The following is a 26890-nucleotide window of genomic DNA, read 5'->3' on the forward strand; positions in this document are numbered from 1 at the left end:
TTTGCAACAGCAGTTTCACTACGCGCAATCTCACCAGCGATGACACGTTGAGAGAGACCTTGCTTTTGCAGCTCAACAATTCTGCCACGTTCAAACTCTGTCAACGTTTTAGCGTTTGCCATGTTTTTACCCAATGTAACACAGGAGATGCCAGTGGGAGATGTTGATAACGCTAATGCTTGAACAAAAATGACTAAATTTCGTTACGTGTTTACCAATTAACGCTTCGTTTCAGTATGGTCTTAAACTTTTGACCAGCTAGTATTTAGGCTAATTTCATAGTGTTCACATTTTCCCTATTAAATGCTAAAAAGGTTTTTTATTTTTATTTTCCCTTTTCTTATTTTCATCTTTCGAAGCTTTACTCAAATAAGTGGTTGAGTCTAACAACGCAAAATTCATATTTTTTACTTTATGTTCATTGGCCTTAAGATTTTGGCCAACAGTGTATAATTCAGAACAAATTCAGTATAGCTCAGCACAAACATCTTTTCCAATATCATCAATACCTATGTTCAGTGATTACAGAATGTTATACAATTTTAAAATCGTCTTGTGGTAATCGATAAAACTATTCTTTTGATGATAAATCGGTATACAACTCTAATATTTTGACGGCAGTCTTGAAGATTCATGCCGGGCAAAAATTGCAAATGAACATCGAAATAATACGAGTTTCCCCTCGTACACATCTAGAAAAACTTACACGTAATCGATATTAAACATACGACGAATTTCTTAGGTTACGTCAGAACATGTCAACCTGTTGTTGATGGAGGACGAGACCCAATGTAAAGCACTCGAGTTCGTGGGTCGGCTGGAAATGTCAAATCTAAATTTAAATATATCATTAAATGAGGTAACATTAATAAGTGATACAGTATTTTGACTTATACTTTGATTCCGAAGGGAATCCAACCCCTGATTTTAGCGTTGTAAATTCGGAGACATACCGCTGTACTAGCGGGGGGCTTGAAAATGTAAATCAGCAAGTAACGTAATAAACACAGACGATATAAAGTTCTTGTGAAATGGTATCAGTCGGAACTACATTCGATATTGGTGTCCACCAGATGGTATGATGGCATCGAAAATAATCTCGTTCGGGAATGATATGTAACAGAACTTTTGAGGACAGTATCAAGGCTATAATACCTCATATTTAGAAGAGACAACCGTGGTCTGTTTTAAGCTTACCGGTCTGTGTATTCGAGGATTTGTGGTTCACATATCGTTGTCGCAAAACTATGCACTGCGCTTGGAGAGGTAGGTCCGTTGTAAATTCCAATATTTAATTAAAGTTGTCCAACAGTTGGCAGTGGGTGCGTAGATACGACTCTTCAGGACTCAAATTTTAAATTTAACACTTACTAAACCTGAAAAAAATAGTTAGTTTATTCGAACAACTTTTAACTTAGAAAAAATATTTCTGTCTTCATTCGTTTGTTGTTAAGCGCAAAGCTACATATCAAAGGTATCGAAATCGGGTTTTTAGTGTCATGAGCCCTAAGACTTATCCCTGAGCCATTGGAGGGGGGTATTGGTAAAATGCTAGATAAATTAAAATGTAGTGCAACTGTATTACTAAAACGTTGTGAGATTCTAGGCTGTGGTTTTAAACAAAGATCTCAGGACAGAAGTTCAAAGGTCGTCCTGTTTCTTCTAGAAACAAACAGAATTAATTTAAGCTCTGCTTTGTTAAAGATGTTTAATGTGATTTTCGTTATTGTGAATCAATATATTAAGCCTGCTGTAATATAGTCTACAATACAGACGAAATGTGTAAGATGACATGGTAAACAGGCAGTATAAATGTGCTTTTCACCTTCTTTCAGACAATAAAATAATTTGTATTCAACTAATACATAGTGAGAGTCGGCACACTATGACTTTGTGAAGGACAAAGAAATTCTCGCTCTTAAGGTAACCAATTTTACATAGCTTAGAAGCGTTATAACTTTGAATAACGACGGTTTCTGTCTGAAGTAGCATTGTTACTATTTAAAACACAACAATATTATAGTCTTAACCTAAAGGTAAGCCTTGTTACTATGTAGAACACAACAATATTACAGTTTTAACATAAAGGTAAGCCTTGTTACTATGTAGAACACAACAATATTACAGTTTTAATCTAAAGGTAAGTCTTCTTACTGTGTAAAAGAGAACAATATTATTGTTTTAACATAAAGGTAAGCCTTGTTACTGTGTAAAACACAACAATATTATAGTTTTAACCCTCAAGGCAACGAGGATAACAGTGATTATTACCTTTGAGAATTTTTTTAAATTTCATTATATCATTATTACAGTATTCTTGCCTTATTTGTCCGTACAACATCGTTTCGTTACTTTATTTTGACTTATATATTTGTAGGAGAAGTATCCATAAGGCAGACCACAAACAGTAGGATGATCGTCGATCACTATTTGCAAGTTTTACACGTGAAATGAAATTCAAATTCTATCTCATAACTTGTTGCATCTAAAATTCCACCTTACGTCTAAGTAGTTGTCGTTCTTTGTGAAACAACAAACAAGTAGGACTTTAAAATATATCAATAAATGTGAGTCTAAGTTTTTGCTTAAAGTGTGAACATTGTGTAAAAATGCAGCTGATAGTTAATAGTTGAAAGTTAATTTCAACTAATTGTTTAACTAAATAAGCAGTTTGATAATATAAAAATTTACATAAATAAATTATTTCCTCTCATATGTACCATATGTTAAATAAACAGTTGGATAATCTAACTCTGTGAACCACGCAGCAGGTAGTTAATTTTTGAAAGTCAAGTCCAAATTCTTGCTTAATGTGTGAACCACGCATCTGGGAGTTAGTAATTTAACACATTCCATGGAAGTATTCAACCACAACTCTTAACTCTTTGTTACCTTAAAGTTAGATCTCTTAACCTTGGCTAGATATAACTTAATGGTTTACGTGCCAGGCTGCGTATCAAAAAGTCCAAGGTTTAAAACCACCAAATGGCGCTAAATACATTTCACATTTTCAACTGTTTGCGCATTATATAAATGACAGTCAGTTCGGATGTTACTAACAAGCTGCTTTTCCTCTAGTTGGTAGTTAAAAATGAGGAACGGCTATGCCTAAGCCCTGGGGTCTGTCTTGCTCATAAGTCGCATCTGATGCTTTTCGAGATTAAAAATACTAGATATTCAATCTAAATTAACAGCTTATTATCGTGCTGAAAAATATATTTGTCTTGTTAAAGGTGAAAGTGTCCGAAGACGACTTACAACAACACTACATGGATCAACAAGCAAAACTGGAGGAGAAGAGGATGCAGTGTGAAGCAAAGATGATTAAGATGTTCCCGCTAGATGGCGGTACGTTAGTCATTAAAATTAGGTTAGGATTTAACCTCAAATCTGCACCATCAACGCCGTGCTCATTGCAGGAGTAAAACCCCGAATGTTTGTGTTATAAGCAGCGAAATTTTCCGCTGAGCGACCAGGGTGGTGTTAATAAAAGAAATGATCAAGGGATGCCAAGCTAAATACTTAACAAAATAGATAGCACGATTTTCTATCCATGTCCTATAGATATTGACACAGGTTGATCCACTGGTACAGGTCTGGATTTCAAAAAAGGCGAACTAGGATTGAATCTATATGATACTATAATATATTCCATGTACTTTAAGCTGGCAAGGTGCTGTTGATTGGTCAATTAGTCAAATTTAGAGACGGCAACAGTTACTTCTAGTAGCTTTGCTGTATATATAAAATAATATACTTATGTAGACAAAATTAAAACAAATTTTGCTTAATAAATTCTGTATCGCTGCCATGGTTTGTTGACATTTATAATGATATATGAAGAAAAACTGAGAGGCCTTTTGTTTGGATAATTTTTATTTTATCGTAGGCTTTTAGTTGAGAACGATTGACTGGCTCGAATTCAAATTTATGATCATATTCGTACTTATAAAGATGAACAAAACAGCTAGTCCAGAAAAGCATAACGGCAAACAGATTGTTACATTAAAAAAAAGTCGCAACTAGAAGCGATGTTATTATAACAAATCAAAAGTTCAGGGGCTGTATAGGAACGATCAAACATCAACTAAAACCTTTTTGTTTAAACTGTTACAAAAACTGTAATTTAAAAGCCATTCTTTACTTTCTATTAGTTCATTACAGCTCCAGCGGGGAAAAATAAAATATTCGCCAGTCTTAATGATTCTAAGGTTGCTAAAACGGTTTCTTAATTTTACCAAACTATTTCGGCCTAATGATACCAAGGTTTTTAAAAAAAAAACAATTTTTTTCATTATGCTAGGAAAACTGAAAACAGTTTCTTATCAATATAACCAAAGTTACAAAAACTTATTTTTTTCTTAATGGTTGGTTGGTAAAACAGTTTATGAAAATGTAAGATCTTTCTCTTGAAAACGTATTATATGACACGTTTTTTTAATTCACTCACCGGTGACCTTGAAGAAAGACGTTCTTGGATTTTGATAAACTTGCATTTAGTGGCCATTTTGATAAGATAAAGGGAAAATATTCTTAGATTAAAGTCTGTTTAAGCGATAATCAGTGGTATATAAAAAATTATTTTATGAGTAATAAATTTGAACAACATAGTTGTAACACAATTCGCACAATTAAATACTACCAAGTCTGTGAGTATCGATTAATATGATACACAAAACGTAAGACATGGATCTGTGGTCCGTGTATTATTATATCAGAAAATGACAGAAATAAATTTAAGCAAATTTTTTTTATTGAATATACATAGTTTTACAGAAACCATATTGTAATAGCGTTTCAACTGCACATTTTATGTGTCGTACATCGCTGGTAGGCACATAGCCTCGATATTAGTTTGCAATTCATCAATATTGTAAAGAAATCTTGAGCAAAAAGACATGTATAGCATTAATTATCTCAAAACCTCTCAGCTCTAAAATAAAACGATATGGAAAATATCTTAAGCCCATAAAAAAAGCTTTGAGAAAGGTTTATTTGTTTTAAAACGAGCACAGTGAAAAATATCTAAGGTCAAGGATAATGTACTGTAAAAGAAGCAAAAATCATTTTATAATAGTAAAAACGAAAACCCAGCGTTAACAAACGTTATAGTAGAACACAGCTAATAAGATGTCAAGAAACTGGAAGAATGGAAAGCAGAAGAAAACGTTGAGGAAAGGAAAGTATCGATTGAAAAAAAACAGCTATTGGCGCAAGGACACTGAGGTTATATACTACTAATCGTGCTAAGCCGTTCAGATCCAGACGTAAAGAAGGACAAACATTACCATGTAATAACATTTAGTAAACAATGTCCACGCAGACTTCAATCATGCTAGAGCGTCGCTAAACCACCATGTCTTCATCTCCGTAGGAGATATTTTATTAAGACTTCGACAGTAATGAGGTTTGAGGAGTGAAGGCCTTTAAGGTAACCCTTGAAACACAATAGTTATCTTCCATCACACGCATCCATAGGCCATTTTCTCCATAAATTGACTTCCGCAATTACTTTATTTTAATAATAATTTACACGACCTCAATTTTCTAGAAAATTTCCCAAAGTGTTTGTGACAAAAATACTGCTTCAAAAACAATTTCACGGGTTTAATGAACACATGACGCTGGAAAGATTAGGTGACAAGTATAATATCGTGCCTGAGGTAATTTACAGAGAGAGCAGTTACAAGTTTCTTGCCAATCCGAACTTTACTAATAATCGCCTACTCGTTATTAAGAGCTAAATGACTTATAGAATAGATGGAGAAAAGTCAAATGTCTCGCAAATATCACAAGTTTGACTAGAAATACAACACACCATACAATTACTTTACAAATATACATTTCAAGAATGATTAAATTATGCAAGGTTTTTCAAAACGATTAAGTGATGCAAGGTTTTCAAAACGATTCAATGATTAAAGGTTTTATTGGTGCAATGTTTTCGTAATTACAACCTCATAAGTTTTCATAAATTCAAGTTATTTTTTTTTACTTAAAATTTTGATAAAAACATTAAAGATATTTCTTACGCTATTCTTTTTTGCCATAACTTTTATTGTAACTTTTATTCTTCAGCCAGTGGTAATAAACAAATACAAGTTTACCCTTTGGCTACTTTTTCCCATGCTATATATTTCCAAACATTAAAAAAAACAAACAAATGTATGATGCTTATCATTGATTGTATTTTCTGTAAGCAGTTTGACAGAGGGCTGTATTCAGTTACTTCTGATAAGGGAAGAACACATTGTCCTCTCACGATATACCTTTTCCTTTCTATAATGCAACTGTAACTTTGTACATATTCTCATGTCATAACAATCCTACGTTTCTTATAAACTTGGCGCCATTCAGAGTTTCACCGGTAAGTCTCAGGGCTTATAACACGAAAATCTGGTCTCAATACCCGTAGTGTGCGCAACAAAGATAAACTATTCTGTAGGTTTTTACTTAACCAAAAACAAACAATTTACCTACTTTGGTTTTATTCATCTGTTTTTCAGGTCTTTACTGTCCAATGATTTGGGATGGCGCCATCTGCTGGCCATATACTCCAGCAGGAACCCTCCATGAAATATCTTGTCCTTCCTACGTGCATGGATTTAATACAGAAGGTGAATTAGAACATTTATCATGTTTTATCTACAACTGAGTTCATTATTTCTTGCTCATAGTTACTGTCTATTAAGCAGCATTACAATATATATACATATATCTGTTCGAAAGTTAATATCCTAATTAATAATAACTGTCTTGTGAAAACAAACAGCTTTGTGTTTAGCCACCGTTTCTCAAACTTCATACTTACTAAACAAATTATTTTTAAATTTATAAAAGTAAAACAAAGAAATATATGAGAAATCTTAAAACAGCAATCGAACTTTTGTTATGTACGACGCTTGTTAACATAAAATGGCCGTGTGTGCACTATAGTTCACAGACCATCATACATCCTGCAACTCATGTCTTTAACGAAGCCAATTCTGAGAATATTTTCGAATTTTTTTAATCGCCAGTCACGTAGCTGAGTTAAGATAATGATTATATACGCAGCGTTTGTTACCGCTTAAGTAACTGGTTTGTTTGTTTTGGATTTCGAGAAAAGCTACTCGAGGGCTATCTGTGCTAGCCGTCCCTAATTTAGCAGTGTAAGACTTGAGGGAAGACAGCTAGTCATTACCACCCACCGCCAACTCTTGGGCTACTCTTTTACCAGGGAATAGTGGAATTGACTGACACATTATAACGCTCCTACGGCTGAAAGGGCGAGCATGTTTAGTGTGACGGGGATTCAAACCCGCGACCCTCGGATTACGAGTCGAGTGCCTTAACCATCTGGTCATGTTGGGCATAAGTAACTAGTGGGACACCATTAACCAGTGTTTCTATTAGAATCGATCTTCACCCCTTCCTTTGCTGATCAGCTGCTTCTATCTTCCTTGCCCCGCGCCATTTCTTCATCTTCCATCTGGGCTCTTTCTGCTTGGAAGTCGTATTTTCCTTTCCTTATAACACGAGCCTATCAAATATCCCCTGCCGCATTTAATTCTGCAATGTTCCTTCTCTTCTGATTTCTTTATCTCTACCCACCCTAAGTCGCAATCTATCCAGCTTCGAATATTAAACATCCGAATAAAGCACACTAGTATTTAAATTATCATTCTCTGTTACGTTAACAAAGTCGAAGGTTAGAGTCACAACTGTAGAACTAGGACTAGTTAAAAACGTAAATGGTCCCTACATGGTCAGGTGACTAGGGTGCCCTCGACTCGTAATCTGAGGGCCGCAAGGTCTAATCCCCGTCACGCCAAACATGCTCGCCCTTTCAACCGTGGGGTCATTATAATGTTTCGGTCAATCCCACTATTTATTGGCAAAAGAGTAGTTCAAGAGTTGGTTGTGGGTGGTGGTGACTAGCTGCCTTTTCTCTAGTCCTACACTGCCAAATTAGGAACGGCTAGCGCAGATAGCCCTCGTGTAGCTTTGTGTGAACTTACACACAGATAATAACGTAAATTGTTATTAATAATTCACTAAGACCTTTATTTATCAAGTAAGATTCAAACTAGGCAATTCAAATCCAAAGAGGATTAAAAGAACCACCATGCTCTAAATACAATATTTGTAGATATATCTTTAGTTTGTTAGAAGAGTCTTCACAGTTTACAGCTGTTTCAGTCAATATAATTAAATACAATATACAATAGTTTCTGTTAAACAAAGTCAAAATGATTATACAATAAATACATCCGATAAAACAATATAAAATGAAATTTGTTATTTATAATCCATAAATAGCGTAATCTTATACATAGTATATATATATTATTTAATATTCATAAAATAACCTGTAACGTAACTAAATAGTTAAAAAAATTCACAAGTTATTCAGGTAAAGGTAAAATTACTTCCATGTTTAATAATAAATAAACTTAGTATTCTGAAAATTGTTTAATTTCAAAGTCTAAGATCAAGGATGGTCCAGTTCCATCTACACTTTGATCAACGTGTGTTATTGGTTATAATAGTTTAGTAGAATTCCAGTCCTCATCGGTAAACCTAAACACAAGTTAACCAGAGATAACTTGGACCTATATCATAGTGAAAACTATCAAACATATGGTTGGTGTGAACATGCTTTGTAGTCACTATGAAGAAAACCTAAACAATGGATATATGAAGTGAAGAAAAATTACATTCACATCAACAGTATGTGATACTTCCAAGTTGTTTACGAAGTAGCTTCCCTACATTCCCCTAATGGCACAGTGGTATGTCTCGGGACTCAAACCGCTAGGAACCGGTTTTCGATACCCGTGGTGGGCAGAGCACAGATGGCCCATGGCGTAGCAATGTGCTTAATTCCAAACAAACAAAAGTTTTCATATAATAATATCCTCTTTATTATTATCACAAGACCAAAATGAAAAACACGAAAAGAAAGATTCTTACAATATACCATAGACACTTAAGATACAATTGTAGAAATATTCAAAGTATGCTAATGGACTCTAAAATGGGGATTTTAACCAGAAACATGTGTTAATTCATTCTATATCTTAAATTTTTCACTTTTGCTAGTATAACTTTCAGAGCATACTGTATATTTTAATCTATAGAAACAATTCTTATAACTACAAGAAAAAGTCTTTTGACTTTAAACATAATGATTTTATATATGTTTTTAACAATAATATAGCCTACATGTTATATCTTAACACTGACTGATATCTCTTTGAGTATTTTCAGTTTTGTATTTATAACAAAATCAACGATTCATATATTTCAGTCGTCTGTAAGCTACAACAATGACATTACTTACGGCTAGAGACGTACAATGACTGATGACACGTTTACACCGCTTGACAACTGGTATGATTTCTGTGTTATTAATACCCTATGATCTATAAAATTTGGCGTGAAATATACAGCTGTCAATTAGTTCGGTGAATAATTTCTATTTAAGCAAAATACTATTAATTTATGCAATTTAGTGTTTATGCAGATTTGAAACCTGCTATCGTCACTATTAACCACAATTGTAGGGTTATTTTGTAACAGCTTTTGCAAGTAAGCTGTGTACGAATGACGGCACCTGGTGGTTGAAGAAAGAATTTAACCAGACTTGGACGAACTTCTCCATGTGTGTGACTCACTTCGTCGACCAACAAGGAGAGACTGAAGACTTGGAGCTGAACGTGTACAGCAATGGATTCTTTGAGGTAAGAGTGGCTCACAATGAATTATTTGAAGTAAGAATGACTAACAATGGATTTTGGGGGTAAGAGTAACTAAAAATGGATTCTTTGGGGTTAAAGTGACTAACAATGAATTCTTTCAAGTAAGAATGACTAAAAATGAATTATTTGAAGTAAGAGTGACTAACAATGAACTCTTTCAAGTAAGAATGATTAAAAATGAATTATTTGAAGTAAGAGTGGCTAACAATGAATTCTTTGAAGTAAGAGTGGCTAACAATGAATTCTTTGAAGTAAGAGTGACTAACAATGAATTCTTTGAAGTATGAGTGACTAACAATGGGTTCTTTGGGGTAAGAGTGACTAACAATGGGTTCTTTGAAGTAAGAGTGACTAACAATGGGTTCTTTGGGGTAAGAGTGACTAACAATGAATTATTTGGGGTAAAAGTGACTAACAATGAGTTCTTTAGGGTAAGAGTAACTAACAATGCATTCTTTGAAGAGAGTGACTAACAATTGATTCTTTTGGGGTAAGAATGACAAACAATGCATTGTTTGAAGTAAGAGTGACTAACAATGGATTTTTGGGGTAAGAGTGACTAACAATGGGTTCTTTGGGGCAAGAGTAACTAACAATGGGTTCTTTGGGGTAAGAGTAACTAACAATGCATTCTTTGAAGAGAGTGACTAACAATGGATTTTTGGAGTAAGAGTGACTAACAATGAATTCTTTGGGGTAAGAATAACTAACAATGAATTCTTTGGGATAAGAGTGACTAACAATGAATTATTTTGGGGTAAGAGTGACTAACAATCCATTATTTGAAGTAATAGTGATTAACAATAGATTTTTTTAGATTAGAATGGTTCACAATGAATTTTGTGAGGTAAAAATGGCTCATAATGCATTATTTGAGGAAAGAATGGCTCATAATGCATTGTTTGAAGTAAGAGTGACTTACAATGCTTTTGTTTTACATAAAACAAGATGGTGTCTTTAATTGCTACAGAACTTATAATTTTTTAGACAGGATTAAAGTAAGTTAATCTATGAGTGGAGCACTCATTTATCTGGTTCAATTTTATTTCTTATCCGAATTTTTACTAGGCTACCCTCAAACTGAAATTCTTTTAGACAGGATTTGAGTAAATTAATCTGTGAGATCTTGGGCGTGGTCACATACATGAACTGAAAGGGTTTAACTTCCCAAGTCCAAAAGTGTAATTATATCTGAAATCGGTCAAGAGATGAAGGAGTTATGATCTAAAGTCTAAACGTTTGTACTCGAAACAATAACAACAGCTTAGAGCCTATTTATGAGCCACTGTGTCGAGGCGGAAAATACTTTGGTTTTAAACTGAAATATGATGTCGTAATGATATATATATCAACAGATGTTTCTTTATGAGTGCTTGTGTACCTCAGACTACACGTATGAAATATGATGTCGTAATGATATATATATCAACAGATGTTTCTTTATGAGTGCTTGTGTACCTCAGATTACACGTATGAAATATGATGTCGTAATGATATATATATCAACAGATGTTTCTTTATGAGTGCTTGTGACTACACGTATGAAATATGATGTCGTAATGATATATATATCAACAGATGTTTCTTTATGAGTGCTTGTGTACCTCAGATTACACGTATGACTCCCATAAGCTGACTTTGCTTCTCTTTGTTATTGAGCAAGAACAGCTTTTAAGATCTGAAAGACAAACATACTGAGTGTCTTTTCGAATTATGTACTAAAATTCAAGCCTTAGCTAGTTAAAACTGATACTACTGGTTCCATAGTAGCTGTTGTAAAGTTTTTAGGTACGAAGTTTCTATTATTGTTTCAGTTCTTGATATTACGTTTCGTAGAAGAGTAAGTTTTTGTCATGTGTACGATTTAAGTAATAGTCAGTTGCGGTTTAACATAAGAAGTTTTTGTAATTGGATTTTCATTCCGTACAAAATAATATATATATATATACATATATATTTGCATGTTTTAGTAGTCCATATAAATTGGTTACTTATTGATCGTTTCACTAGTTAAACTGTGCAGAATAAATATATCGTAGCTAGTCAATGTGTCTTCTCATTTAGAAATGAATAAAAGCATTATAACCCGACCGCTTTCGAAAGGTGGACCTTTCTTCTTCAGGGGCAAACTGGGATTCTTCTTTTTTAGTTAGTCCTCTCCATTGTAAATTTGACAAATCGCACACTATGTTACAGGATTATTAGAAATTGTTAATTTAAAAAGAAGGCTATACGAATATTAAAAACAGAAACAAGATGGGTAGCTTAAAGTGAAAATGGAATCATGAAAAATTAAATAAACAAGTATAATGTCTTTTTAAGCTACTAACATACATGCAGCCTTTATAGTTTTTTAATTGTAAAGCTGTGTGAATTTTTTAAGTTTATTGGTGTACACACATGCATTGCTGGCCAAGATCTTAAGGGCAATGAACATAAAGAAAAAATATGCATTTTGCGTTGTTAGACTTAACCACTTATTTGAGTCGAGCTTCGAAAGATGAAAATAAGAAAAGGGAAAATAAAAATAAAAAACGTTTTAAGAATTTAACAGGGAAACTGTGAACACTATGAAATTAGACTAAATTCTAGCTGGTCAAAAGTTTAAGACCATACTGAAAATCCACTCAACTACTGTTGATGTTGATGCCCTTTTTAATTTGCCATTAGGTGTCAAAGCATAATGGTCTTTATTCAGCCAAACATCATAATACTTACGGATGCAATCTTTGAATGACTTGTTAATGGATACATCAAGAGGTTGCAACTGACCTGTCATTCCACCAGGAATTATCACCAACTCACTGCTTATGTTCCTCAACCTACTCTTGATTGTATCGGAGAGATGGCTACGAAATGCATCCATTACAAGCATGCTCAGTTGCTATAATAATGTTGAATGCTGACGTTCCCATATGCATCTCAGCCACTCTTCCATTAACTCTGATGTCATCCATGTATTTTCTGTGCAGGAACTATTACATCTTTGCAAACATTTTCTTTTGGCAATGTTCCTCTGTTTGATATGACATACGGTGGTAATTTATCTCCATCTGCAGTTACACATAACATGATACTAACTTTTAACTTTCATAACAAGTGTTTGGCATTTACAGTGTAGTTGCGCGCGGCATGTCGAAAAAAACTGCTGTTTCATCTACGTTACATTAGGGAATATTGTTTCCTTTGTCGTAGATCAATAACGTAACGTTGATGTTTAATAAGTTTTGTTTCAAAATCTGGCGTCAATATTTGATTAACTGTTATCTTTCGTTGTAATGATAAATCATCTCTTTTAATAAATTTCTCACACCAGTCACGACTAGCCTTGAAAAAAATATCATTATTTCCTGCACATTCTTTTACTTTTAACATTAAGACTTCTCTTGTTGAAGGCAGTTCTTTATTTCATAACTCTCTGAAATACGTTAAAACAGCGGCGTCAAATTCAAGATGTCTTCCTTTTCTTGGGCCAGAAAATGACTTTGTACTTTTCTTGCAAGAAAACAAGTTGGTTTTCATACCACGCCAACGACATACATTTGCCTTACTCACTGTGTACTTTTTACTGGCTGCACGATTCCCATTTCTGTTTGGCGCACAAAATAACTTTTCTTTTAAATTCGACATCGTTCGTAAAACACTTTTCCATGAGTAAAAATGCAGTAAAAATAACACAATAAAATAGCATCTCAACAACAGGAAAGTGAGACAAAGACTAGAGACGGTGATATCCAATTATACCGCTATAGGCGCTCACATCAACAAGTTCGACGTTTTGTAAGTGTTTTTTGTCTTTCTAAACTAAGTTATCTTTAAAATATTTTCCAATCTGTTTAGAAACTTAGTTTAGAAAGACAAAAAAACACGTATAAAACGTCGAATTTGCTGATGTCAGCGCCTATAGCGGGGCAGATAGATATCACCGTCTTTAGTCTTTGTCTCACTTTGCTGTTGTTGAGATGCTATTTTATTGTAATCCTAGAGGGAAGGCAGCTGGTCAATCATCACCCATCGCCAACTCTTTAGCTGTTCTTTTATCAGCGAATAGTGGGATAGAGCGTAGATTTATAACATCTCCACGGCGGAAAGGGCGAGCATGTTTGGTGTGGAGGGATTTGAACTTATTCTTATGACTGAATATTTACCTTATTGCCCAGAATTAAAGTGTGTAAACCCTGTTTATTATATAAATACCAGTGAATTCGATTCAAACGAATTATTAAAATGTTTTTTTTTAAGTGAGTCTTTCTAGTTTGTCATGAATGTCTTCACTTATAAAAAAATATTAAATATTTTTATCTTTAATACATTTTACACTGTTTTTCTTAATTTAGATACTTGATTACAACAAGTTTTTTTACGATTCGGATAAATATATTTACACGAAATTGTAAATTATTAAATGTGTTTTATGAAATATAGAGTTAAATAATTACATGAAACTTGGTCAGTTTAAAAATTTCTAAACTAATGTTTGTTTGTTTTTCTTAGCCACATATATCCACCATCAAATTGATATCTAAAGTCGGCTACACCATATCATTCTCTGCCTTGGTTGTTGCGTTTCTCATTTTGGCGTTCCTGAGGTAAGTTGAACCAACTGACATCGTAAGATCTCTATTACGACCGTTGCGTCCCTGAGTTGAGTTGAACCTACAGAAATAGTAAGATCTTTGTTATGCCCATTACGTTCCTGAGGCAGGTTGAACCTACATAAAGATTATAAAATATGATCTGTGTGAATAATCGGACCTTGAATACCAAAAATTAGATTTTTAATTCTGTGGTTTCTTGCTGGTAGCAATATTGTTGCTCATTTTTCTTGTTGCTAATAATATTGTTACTCTTTTTGCTGGTAACAATATTGTTGTTTATTCTTCTTGTTGCTAACAATATGGCCTGGCATGGCCAAGCGTGTTAAGGCGTGCGACTCGTAATCTGAGGGTCGCGGGTTCGTATCCCCGTCGCGCCGAACATGCTCGCCCTCCCAGTCGTAGGGGCGTTATAATGTGACGGTCAACCCCACTATTCGTTGGTAAAAGAGTAGCCCAAGAGTTAGCGGTGGGTGGTGATAACTACCTGCCTTCCCTTTAGTCTTACACTGCTTAATTAGGGACGGCTAGCACAGATAGCACTCAAATAGCTTTGTGCGAAATTCAAAACAAACAAACAAACAACTAACAATATTGTTGTTTATTCTTCTTGCTGTTAACAATATTGTTGTTTATTCTTCTTGTTGCTAACAATATTATTGTTGTTAAACTTCTTGTATCAAAGTTTTTTTTTTGTTTGTTTTTAATTTCGCACAAAGCTACTCTACTACTGTTAGAGTTGTCGACAAAACAATACAGTAAGTACTGACAGTCGAGTTCTTTGTTATTTCATGTTGAACCGTAGAAAGTACTAATAATACATTTGTTTCTTTTAATACTCCTAAATATTCTCATGCTGATAACACGAAGAGAGTAAGTACTAACAATTTATTTCTCTGTTTTTACAAACATTCGTTTAACGTGTGACACTTTCCTTTCAGGAAAATCCGTTGTCCAAGAAACAAGTTGCACATGCAACTGTTTTTGTCGTTCATTATGAGAGCCTTGATGTTTCTCTTGAAAGATTCCCTATTCATCACCGGGATGGGACTCCAAAGTAACGTGAAAGTTTCTATAGGTGGCGTTACTAAGTTCATGCAGTCTAGAAGTGTACGTTTTACTTGGTTGTGTTTTGAACCATTTCTTAGTATGAAGAAACATTAATATTGCTTTGATTTTTATTGACTCGGCCAGTTAAGGAAATATTAGATATTTTACTATAATTAAAATATCTGTTTACAATTCAATAAGACGGTGTTCTGTTATTGGTTGTTTTTGTTTTGTTTTTCAGTTTGTAATGGCCACAAATAGAAATGCAATACCATTGATAATTATTCTGCGTACACTTTGTAATCTGAAACGTATACTTTTATAGATACTGTGGACAAAATCGGTTTTCACTGAATTCTTGTAGATTATTTAAATTACTACAAGGAAAACCTCAGTGGAAAAGATATTTCTATGAAAGTTATAAGTGACAGAAAGCTTCTAGTTTGAATTGAATTCTTTATATTATTGTAAAGTGCTTGTGGATGGATAGACGTGCCTATAACTTGTAGACATAAAACATCTGTTATAAAATTAAAAACTTCGCTAATTTTTAGAAAGATCTTGAAGGTTTGCGAAAGTTGTGGGTTGAAAATAGTTTATAAACCGTGTAGCCCCCTTCCCCCAGTGGCATAGCGGCAAGTCTGCGGACTTACAACGCTATAAACCGGGTTTTCGATACAAGTGGTGGGCATAGCAGGGTTAGCCCATTGTGTAGCTTTGTGCTTAATTTAAAAAAACAAAACAATCCATTTAATATATCAACATCGTTATTATTATTTTAGGTGTATTTTTAGATCAAAGATTCTGAAATGAAAATTTAATTGTTATATATCTGTAAGAAAGGAAAAAAAAATGGAACCAAACAGCTGCTAGGTGGTGCTGTTAAAAAACAAAACAACGAAAAACTTTTCCAAAAATGTTCCCAAATCGAAGCTTTCTTGTGTTTGTTATTCCATTACGTCACTGACTGATGTAATTAATTAAATTTACAAATAATATTAAGGTCTTGGATGCTGTTGATTTACAAAGTAACTTAGGTCATTTAATGAGTTGGGTAAATAAATGTCAGATGGGTTTTAATTATGATAAATGCAATATATTGCATGTTGGTTATCATAATTTGAATTATAAGTATAATTTGGATGGAAATAAACTGAACAATGTCATGTAAAAGGATTTGGTGTAATAGTTGATCAGTCTTAGGCCAAAAAATCACTGTTGCTAGTGGTAAAGTAAATAGGATTTTAAAATGTACCTACAGAAATGTTGAATACAAATTTAATGAGAATGTAATTTCATTGTATAGGTCACTGGTTAGGCCACATTTGGAATATTTTGTCCAGTCTTAGGCTCTTTACGTTAGGAAAGATTGAATTGCTGGAAAGAGTTCAAAGAAGAGTTGATAAAAATGGTACCTGAGATGGAGGGATTGTCATATGAGGACAGATTAAGATCCTTAAAATTGTTTTTTCTTGAAAAAAGAAGGGTTAGCGTGGATCTTATTGAAGTGTTTAAGATTGTAAAAGGAATTGATAAAGTTGATGCATCAATAATTTTCACACTTAACAGCGAGAATTATAGAACTAGGGAACACAAATACAGATTTAGGCAAGGAAGAAGATATCTTCAGCTAAGACATTTTTTTTTTGTATGTAGAATGGTTCGCCAACCAAATGGGTTGTTTTCAGATGCTGTGGAGGTAGTAAATGTGAATGATTTGAAAAGAAAGTTTGATAAATATATGAATGATAATATACAAATATGAGTTATTTGTTGAAGCTACCAGTTCACTGGCAGCTAATAAACTAAATACATTTTAGTAACTGGTGTTATAAACTCGTCGAATATATGCGCATAACTTATGGAGGTATTTATAATATGTGTATAAAAAACCAAAACAGAGTTCTAGTGCGAAATGCAACATTGTTACTCAGAGCATATTTCAACTGGTTTAATCGCCTATACAAAGTTGATGCAGTTTATAGTGTTAAGCCTTGCTTTTTATTTCAAATAAAGCTAAATTCTTTGAAAAAGAATGAGCATTTGTGATTGATCAACGAATCACTCAAACTGACCGCAAAATAACTTAACGAAAATTACACACGTACTGAATTTGAATAATTTACAAATAGTATCTTTTAATTTTAAATGAAAACAAGCTGTAATGTATAGTTTCGTAATACTGTGTGTGTGTGTGATGCGCATGAGCGAAAAGACGTTTTCTTTTTTTTTAAAGGATTTTATATTTTATCAAATTCTGTTATCAGATTTGGCAAGCCTAAATACGTCACTTACAGAAAACCTGTAGACGCACTAAACTGGTAAAAGGCTTAGTTTATTCTCACAATTCGACCGAAAAGTCTTAAATGTTAGGGTTATTGCGACTTGTACCTTAATTACGAGGGCTGTTCAAAAAATACGCGGACTGTTTGAATTGCGCGGCTCCAGTTGGTTCCAGGGGAATCTGCTTGGTGTCGCTAGGTTCGCACAGATCAGCTGTTTACGACGCCGTTTCCCGATTGCAGATATCTTCATTTGTGTATTAGCTACGCAGTTTTAAGTGAAGTGCGATTTTTTCGTTTGGCGGATTTCAGAATGAATGACCTGAAGGAGCAACGACTTGCTGTGAAATTTTGTGTTAAACTTGGAAAATATGCGACTGAAACTTTTGCTATGCTTAACACGGCTTACGGTTATGTTGCTATGAATCGTATGGCATGTTTCAAGTGGCATGAACATTTTAAGGATGGTCGACAGTCCATTGAAGATTATGAGCGTCCTGGACGTCCTTCCACGTCAACTGACGACCCACACGTCGACAAAATCAACACCCTGGTGCGGGCAACTCGACGTCTGACTGTCAGGGAGCTTGCTGAAGAGTGTGGGATATCAGTTGGATCTTGTTACGAGATTTTGACCGAAAAAATTGCAGATGCACCGCGCTGCTGCAAAATTTGTGCCTCAGAACTCGTGAGTTTTTGGCCAAACACTTGATCACTGTTCTTCCCCACCCCCCTACTCACCTGACCTTGCTCCTTGCGATTTTTTCTTGTTCCCCAAACTCAAAAGACCCTTGAAAGGAAGAAGATTTGAGACGATTCCCGAGATTAAGGCAAATGCGACGAAGGAGCTGGAGGACATTACAAAAGAAGCGTACCAGGACTGTTTCAACAAGTGGAAACACCGTTGGGATAAGTGTGTGCGTTGGGAAGGAGAGTACTTTGAAGGGGTCCCAGACCCGTAACTTCTAAATAAAGTACATTTTGTTTTATGACGTCAGTCCGCGTATTTTTTTAACAGGCCTCGTAAAAACAAAATACTAACATTTAATATAAAGATAGAGAAAATGTAATAAGACATTGTTACAGAATATAAACTGTTCAGCAGTTTTTTGGAACTATTTTCTAATGGTTAAATGCCCTATTATTACAGAATATAGACTGTAAATTGTTCACCAGTTTCTGGCACTATTTTCTGATGGCTAATTACAGTTGGATCCTCATGGAAGGACTTTACCTTCACAATCTCATATTTTTGGCTATGTTTACCGACAACAATGGTATCACCATCTACGTCGTAATGGGATGGGGTAAGTATATCAATCAAACCAATATCACATTATGAAACGTTTCATCATGTAAGATAAATCTTAACATACGCCTAGGGCAGCTAAAACATTTCCAACTATTTGAGAAATTCATGAAGAAAATAAATTATATTATCCAACCTTTCTCAACACAAAAAAATCTGTTTAGTTTCTTACTTTGTAGGCGAAAAATAAACTGTTAATCCTAACCCAACATATAGTAACATCATTACGTAATTCGCAAAATATAGGTTTTCCTTAATAATGACTTAAATTGAAAAGTGTTCTCTATAGAATCGCAACGCTACAGTTTTAGTCACTAGGGGTGGTGTCTTTATGAAAATGCATTATTTATTTCACATGTAATATCTGTATATTTACTTTGTGCTAAGCTAATGCTAGAAATATAAAAAAAACAACTCATTTCGTCAACAACATTTAAAACACCCAGCAGTCACTAGCTATGAGGATTAGCATGATAAAAATCGGGTTTTCATACTTGTGGTGACCGCAGTGCAGATAGTACATTGTGTATCCATTATTTATTTTAAAAATTGAAATAAATAAAAGATCTATCGCATCATCATTCCCATCAGTGTTTCGATATTTGGATAACGTCAGACGTTTCGATTTTTAAAGATAATTTTTTTTTAACTGATACTGATTTCAGAATACTCAAAAACGTCATAAAAAAAACAACAAAGCAGACCACCTTAGTATAACACTACGGAAAATAGCAAACAACCACAACTTACTTTACACAAATTATCGAACAACCACTGCTCACTTTACACGAACTATCAAACATTAAAAACTTACATGGGATATTGTTATTAAGATGCATCACCTTCTTTGATTTGTGTAGGCTGTATATTTGCGGAAGAATTTATATTTCTTCAGAACCTCTATACTTATTGTAGGAGAAATCAAATAACTAAAACAAATTCGGGAATATCGTAAGTCAAAAGATATATGTACATATATATATATGTGTGTGTGTGTGTTATAGAAACAGCTTCCAATAGAAAGTTACTATATATATATATATATTTATATATTGTCATAAAAACAAAATAACTACAAGTTTTTCTGCATTCTTTATCATAATTCTAATGTAACTCAAGATTAGAGGTGTGTAAGAATATATAATATTTCATTTATCTTTTGCCTCCCATACGTCAGTGCTCAAGAAGCCTTTCATGTAATGCCAGAACCCATCATCTGAGATGACGAAGATTGCAAACGATTTTTTTTTAAATGCTACTTACATATGAATGTAATATAACGCTTTAACAATTACTCTTTTAATGCCAGAAGTTGTCCAAATGTTGGGAATGGGCTTCCAATATGATGGTACAATGGAAAATTTAAGAGGAATGTATATATACATATATATAAACACCACCTGTAACTGATTTTTAATCCTATTGGTTTTCCAATATTTTGTCGTTTAGCTAAGTTACACCAGGGTTTATAATATGTACCTTTTTGTTGTTGTTTTAACAGGTCTTCCGATTCTATTTATCATTCCATGGGTTGTAGTACGCGTACTACTGGAAGACACCTTGTAAGTTGTCGTCCTTTCTTTGAATATTTCATTTAGTTTCAGATTATTATACTTAAAAACAAACAAGGCTTACGTATAAAATTCATGCTAAAAATGTTTCTTTATTAATCACCTCAAAAGCATGAAACGTTTGACACATTTAACTTTCTCTGAGCTGAGTTCAATCAATTATTGGATTATGGTTCAAATATATCACAACTGCTAAGGTTCTTTGAACAAATTTACATGGCGCCTAACTTTAAGTTCCTTCCTCTAGGTGTTGGACAACCAATGATAATCTTGGATATTTTTGGATCATCCGGGCACCTATCACGACGACAATTATTGTAAGTTTGTTTCTTTGGGACTAATGAACTCTCATTGGAGATACATCATGTTTGGGAATGTCAGTGTTCACTCTTTCTTTTGTCATCTCAAAGTTGATTAAATGTAATTTTCTTTTCATAGACTGATGATGATAACATGTTTCCAGGTCTAAAGTTACTATTCATTGTCTGTAGCTCACAACGTCTCAGATCTAAAGTTATTATTCACTGTCTGTAGTTCACAACGTCTCAGATCTAAAGTTCATCATCTTTTAACCTCAAGACAACCTAAGAAGGTCGAAAATTGTTCTCTGATTTACTAGTAAAAGTATTAACACCCATACCTGCCGTTTTGAGATACATGTTTTCCAATTAGTTTCCAGAGATCAACCCCAATCATAAGCATGTTTTATATTATTTCAGAGTTCTCTTATCTCTTACATATTGGTATGATAGATTTTAAAGAGGTTTTTCTAATACGTAGTATTCCTCTGGTGAGGATGCCTGATACATATGAATCTCAAAATATATTGTTATCACCTCTAAGGATGTAATGTTATTTTTTACAATGTCAGATGCGCCATTGATAACACTATGTAACAAAATTTTTACTTTTTCTTATTCCTGGATAGAAAGTGTTATTTCTCAGTTGCTTATGCCTAAAGTAAATGGAAAAACATATTTTTCTCTTCAAACTTTGCTTTTCTGACATGGGTAATAAAATTTTCAAATTTACCCATTTTCCAGAACATACCAGGTAGATTCAGTGCTGAGTAGCTGATAGAGAATTTTCTAGAACCTTTTAGAATTTTCTAGAACTTTCCATAGTAATGTATATAGAGGGGCTCACCACTTCAATTTAGTTCTACCTGCTTAAGTGAACGTATAGACCTATTTGATTTTATGAGAGATAGCACCAAGAAGCTGCAAGCATTCTCCAGACGCATTCTGCTATATATGTGGCCAATTTATCAAGACAAGAGCGAAAAAGTACTCTGTGACAGTATCTGCTAAAATGTGTGAAGCCTACAAGGCATGCCCGTCGGGGATCTTGGCAAACCCTGGGCACCTCATTTTACTTGCGAGCACTGCAAAAAAAAACAAAACACAACACACAACAACAAAAAAACTAGAAGGTAAGACAGACAATCTTTGCTTGTTTGAATAGCAATATTTTATATTATACAAATTTTAGACCTTTTTAAAATTTAAATATCTTTTAATTTGTTTTTTTATTTCCAATAGTATAGAAAAAATATCACATATAAAATATTTTGCATGAACCTCTTACACATTAGTTGTGGATGAAATAAATTTATTCTTCATAATAACAATTTTATTTTGCTCTTTTGCAGGATTGTACAGAGGGGAAAATAAAGCCACGAAGTTCACTATTTCAAGAACTTGGCGTGAACTCACTGACCACTAAAGCAATTGCTACTTCTGCATGATGGACCATTTCAAACATTTAGCTGGCAAGAATGCATCTGCTATCATGCATCCGGACATTCCATCATCCATCGCTCCAGTGCTACACTGCCCTGAGCTCCCTGTATTCACTCCACCAGAGAGAAAGCAGCCATCCTCAGAAGAGAGCAGCATATCAGAAGAGGAGGTAGACGTTGAAGATCCAGATTACAATTTCAGAGGTGCAGCTGGTGAGAGAAACCCATACTACCCCAACCAAAGAGACTTCAATGACTTGATCAGAGATCTTGGTCTAACAAAGTCGAATGCAGAGCTTTTGATATCTAGGCTCAAGGAGTGAGATTTTTTAGATGAAAGCGTGCAAGTCGCAAGTCAGAGGAAGCGTCATCGACATTTTTCAAGCTTCTTCACTCGTCAAAATGGGTTCTGCTCCTGCCACAATGTATCCGGTCTGTGCGAGGCAATTGAGTTGCCTGTAATCCGAACGAGTGGCGTCTCTTCATTGATAGCTCATCCATAAGCCTCAAAGCTGTGCTGCTCTATAATGGGAATGAGCCGCAAATCTTGAAAATCTACTCACTTCTAAACATTTTTGTATAACTTTAGTACAAATACATGTAAATCTTGATTCATATGTTGTTTTATTCAGACCATATGTAAAGGAAAATTTGCAAATTTGCCCGTTTTTACATAGAAAATAGGTTAATTTCTAAATTTCATTATTTAGGTCACAAAAGCAAAGTTTGAAGGGAATTATGGCCATTTTCTGTACTTTTACAACATAAGCAATTGAATAATAATAACATACGCTCTCCAGGAACAAAATTTGTGTTACATAGTGTAATCGGAGCTAAAAACAAACATATTATCGTTTACGTTATTAAAATCTATAATATTTTAAGATAGTTCAAATAAATCCAACAGAAACACAAGTGTCTCTTCCAAAATGTATGTAGTTAAATTCCTACTTGCCTCGTACCCACGAACACGCTGCATCAATGACTATTTCATTATGTTCTTTCAGTGATTAATATTGACCACACATTTTTAAACTGGCAACGACTTTATTTAACCACAACAGTCCATTCAGTTTTAATTTTACACTTGTAATTTAGACAACGACAATAGTTACAGAAATTCAGACGAAACACCCAAAGCAGAAAATGTAGAAACGTCATGAGTTACTTATTAATGATAAAATGAAGTAAGTCTTTATAGTTATCGACAAGTTTTGCAACAGATTATTCAAAACTTGATTCAATTAAAAAATTCAGAACAGTATTGGACTGCCTGTGTTGTGTCCTGTGACTTCTACGGTTCGTATAATCCAAACCCTTGTCATAGCAAAATGTAATGCAACCTGGCATTGGGTGGAAGGTTTAACAATGTGGTTGTTAGTCCACATAAGAACAATCCTACACACATGTATGCAAACAGGTGTAAGGTAAAGCAAGTATTAAGCAAGCTGTGCTAATTTTTTTTCATATAGACCACTACGCTTAAGCATATATTTGGCAATACCGTATTCTTCCTCGATTTAAGATTATGTTGTTATTGTTTATAAACAGGTGAACTTCATATTTTTTGTGAACGTTACTCGTGTCTTGTTTCTGAAGATATTCGTGACGTTAAGATCCCAGCCTAACAGATACGGATACCGGTGAGTCAAGTTACAAAAAAAGATTTGCAATAACTTGTTAAGTGTGTGTGTTGTGGGAATGCGAAGACTTTATATGTCTGTAGTTGTGATGGGAGATGTAGAGAAGACTTGCTATGTGTCTGTCCTGGTAGAAGCGTGTGGAAAGGACTTTTCCTTATGTGTCTGTAATGTTGAGGGGTGTGGAGAAAACTTGGTATGTGTATGTAATGGTGGGGGATGTGGAGAAGACTTGGTATGTGTCTGTAATGGTGGGGAATGTATGTGGAGAAGACTTGGTATGTGTATGTAGTGGTAGTGGGTGGATGTGGAGAAGACTTGGTATGTGTCTGTAGTGGTAGTGGGGGATGTGGAGAAGAGTTGGTATGTGTATGTAATGGTGGGGGATGTGGAGAAGACTTGGTATGTGTCTGTAGTGGTAGTGGGGATGTGGAGAAAACTGGTATGTGTATGTAATGGTGGGGGATGTGAGAAAGACCTGGTATGTGTCCGTAGTAGTAGTGGGGATGTGAGAAAGATCCGGTATGCGTACGTAATGGTAGTGGGACGTGAGAAAACCGGGTATGTGTCCGTAGTGGTAGGGGGATGTGGAGAAAACTTGGTATGTGTCCGTAGTAGTAGTAGGGATGTGAGAAGACCTGGTATGCGTCCGTAGTAGTAGTAGGACGTGAGAAAGACCTGGTATATGTCTATAGTAGTAGTAGTGGGGACGTGAAAAAAAAGCCTGGTATGCGTATGTAATAGTAGGGGATGTGAGAAAGACCTGGTATGTGTCCGTAGTAGTAGTGAGGGACGTGTAGAAGAACTTAGTATGTGTCCGTAGTAGTAGTAGGGGATGTGAGAAAGAGCCTGGTATGTGTATGTAATAGTGGGGATGTGAGAAAGACTTGGTGTGTGTCTGTAGTGGTAGTGGGGGATGTGGAGAAGAGTTGGTACGTGTATGTAATGGTGGGGGATGTGGAGAAAACTTGGTATGTGTCTGTAGTGGTAGGGGATGTGGAGAAGACTTGGTATGTGTCTGTAGTGGTAGTGGGTGGATGTGGAGAAGACTTGGTATGTGTCTGTGGTGGTAGTGGGTAATGTGGAGAATGGTGGTAGTGGGGAATGTGGAGAAGAGTTGGTATGTGTATGTAGTGGTAGTGGGTGGATGTGAAGAAGATAATATTAGACTTATATTTTGATACTATATTGAAACTGTAGAACAGTAAGAGGCTTGTGTCAATCAATTGCCACTTGTGGTGATAAAAACTGGTTCACTATCTAGGATCATCCCATTAGAAATCTGTAAGTGATCGAATTGCTTTAATGTCCATTTTCTCTGGACAGGAAGTGGTTCCGATCCACTTTGGTGCTAGTTCCGCTGTTTGGTGTGCATTATGCTGTGTTGCTGGGGATGTCCTTCTCTGCTGATGTCAACAGGACAGTAGAGGTCATCTGGCTCTACATCGATATGCTGTTCTCTTCATTCCAGGTGAGTCTTGGCTGCAATGGATGAACAGCTTGAGTCAAGATTCTAATTGTATAGTAGACAGAAACTGAAAGTGAAAACAGATTTAATATGTGAATTTATCATTTCAAACACATACCATCAACAATGCCAAATTTATAAACACTCTCTTATTTGACTAGCACTCTCCTACTTAATTGAAACCATGCTTTTTATTGACACTCTGCTTTTATATTGACACTCCTGTTTTATACTGTTTTTCACTGGCACTCTTCTGTTATATTGACACTCTTCTGTTATACTGACACTCTCCTATATTATTGACACTCTTCTGTTATACTGACGCTCTCCTATATTATTGATACTTTGCTGTAAAATTTGCTCTCTCTTCTTTTATTGACACCTTACTGTTATATTGACACTCTCCTGTATTATTAACATTTTTCTGTAATATTGACACTCTCCTGTATTACTGACACTCTCCTATATTACTGACACTTTTCTGTTATACTGACATTCTCCTATATTATTGATACTTTGCTGTAATATTTGCTCTCTCTTTATTGACACCTTGCTGTTATATTGACACTTCTGTATTATTGATACTCGGGTGTAATATTTGCTCTCTCTTGTTTTATCGACACCTTGCTGTTTTGTTGTTGACACTCTACTGATTTACTGCTCGTCCTTCATAACAAAAATGTTCCAAGACATTCTGCAATAATATTATGAAAAAATATCATTTGCGACACGTTAAAGTATTTTCCCGGTCACACCAAACATGCTTGCCCTTTCAGTCGTGAGGGCGTTATAATGTAACCGTCAATCCCACTATTCGTTGGTAAAAGAGTAGCCCAAGAGTTGGCGGTGGGTGGTGATGACTAGCTGCCTTCCCTCTAGTCTTACACTGCTAAATTATGGACGGCCAGCGCAGATAGCCCTCGAGTAGCTTTACGCGAAATTAAAAAACAACAACAAACAAATAATAAACTATTTTATTTGATTCTGTTTTTCATAATTTCAACACACTATCTTTGTTTATTATAGGGATTCTTCGTTGGTCTGCTGTATTGTTTCTGTAATGGAGAGGTAAGTTGTTTAGACAAACATATGTAATGTAGCTACGATTATTACCGGAGAAGAGAGTAAGTGGTTATGTGACTACGTGAAGTAAACCTTGGGGTATCGATTCTCTAACGAAGAGTTGATTTAAGATCTGTTGATATTTTGTATTCTCACTGTGTACTGACGACACTTTAATAGTAGTATCACCACTTGAAGGTACTTTACTGAGAACTGACTGATGTACGGGAAAGATCTAGCTAGGATATAACGGGTTCTGATCCGAACACTATCCCTCATGCCATTCTAGGTTTGTTGACAATCGGTTTAGCAGTTCACAAGATATAAGCAGACACCATAGTCAAGATATTTGTTAAATAATAGTTTTTCATGCGGTAAACAAGTAAGTAAACAGTTCTGTTACCGTTTCTTTATGGCAGAGAACTAATA

General features: G+C 34.7%; 1 protein-coding gene across 2 annotated transcripts in view; it reads left to right on the plus strand.

The window, feature by feature from the left end:
- Positions 1-26890, plus strand: part of LOC143252460 (parathyroid hormone/parathyroid hormone-related peptide receptor-like) — a 45796-nt gene that overhangs the window by 9220 nt on the left and 9686 nt on the right. For both annotated transcript variants that reach the window (XM_076504622.1, XM_076504623.1), the window contains exons 2-12: positions 3234-3348; positions 6507-6617; positions 9565-9725; positions 14238-14332; positions 15280-15448; positions 18821-18977; positions 20481-20541; positions 20798-20867; positions 23843-23934; positions 25258-25402; positions 26426-26467. In XM_076504622.1, the coding sequence (XP_076360737.1) occupies positions 3234-3348; positions 6507-6617; positions 9565-9725; positions 14238-14332; positions 15280-15448; positions 18821-18977; positions 20481-20541; positions 20798-20867; positions 23843-23934; positions 25258-25402; positions 26426-26467 (1218 nt within the window). The remainder of the gene's footprint in view (positions 1-3233; positions 3349-6506; positions 6618-9564; positions 9726-14237; positions 14333-15279; positions 15449-18820; positions 18978-20480; positions 20542-20797; positions 20868-23842; positions 23935-25257; positions 25403-26425; positions 26468-26890) is intronic.

Source organism: Tachypleus tridentatus, chromosome 6, assembly GCF_004210375.1.
Source record: "Tachypleus tridentatus isolate NWPU-2018 chromosome 6, ASM421037v1, whole genome shotgun sequence".
Taxonomy (NCBI): domain Eukaryota; kingdom Metazoa; phylum Arthropoda; class Merostomata; order Xiphosura; family Limulidae; genus Tachypleus; species Tachypleus tridentatus.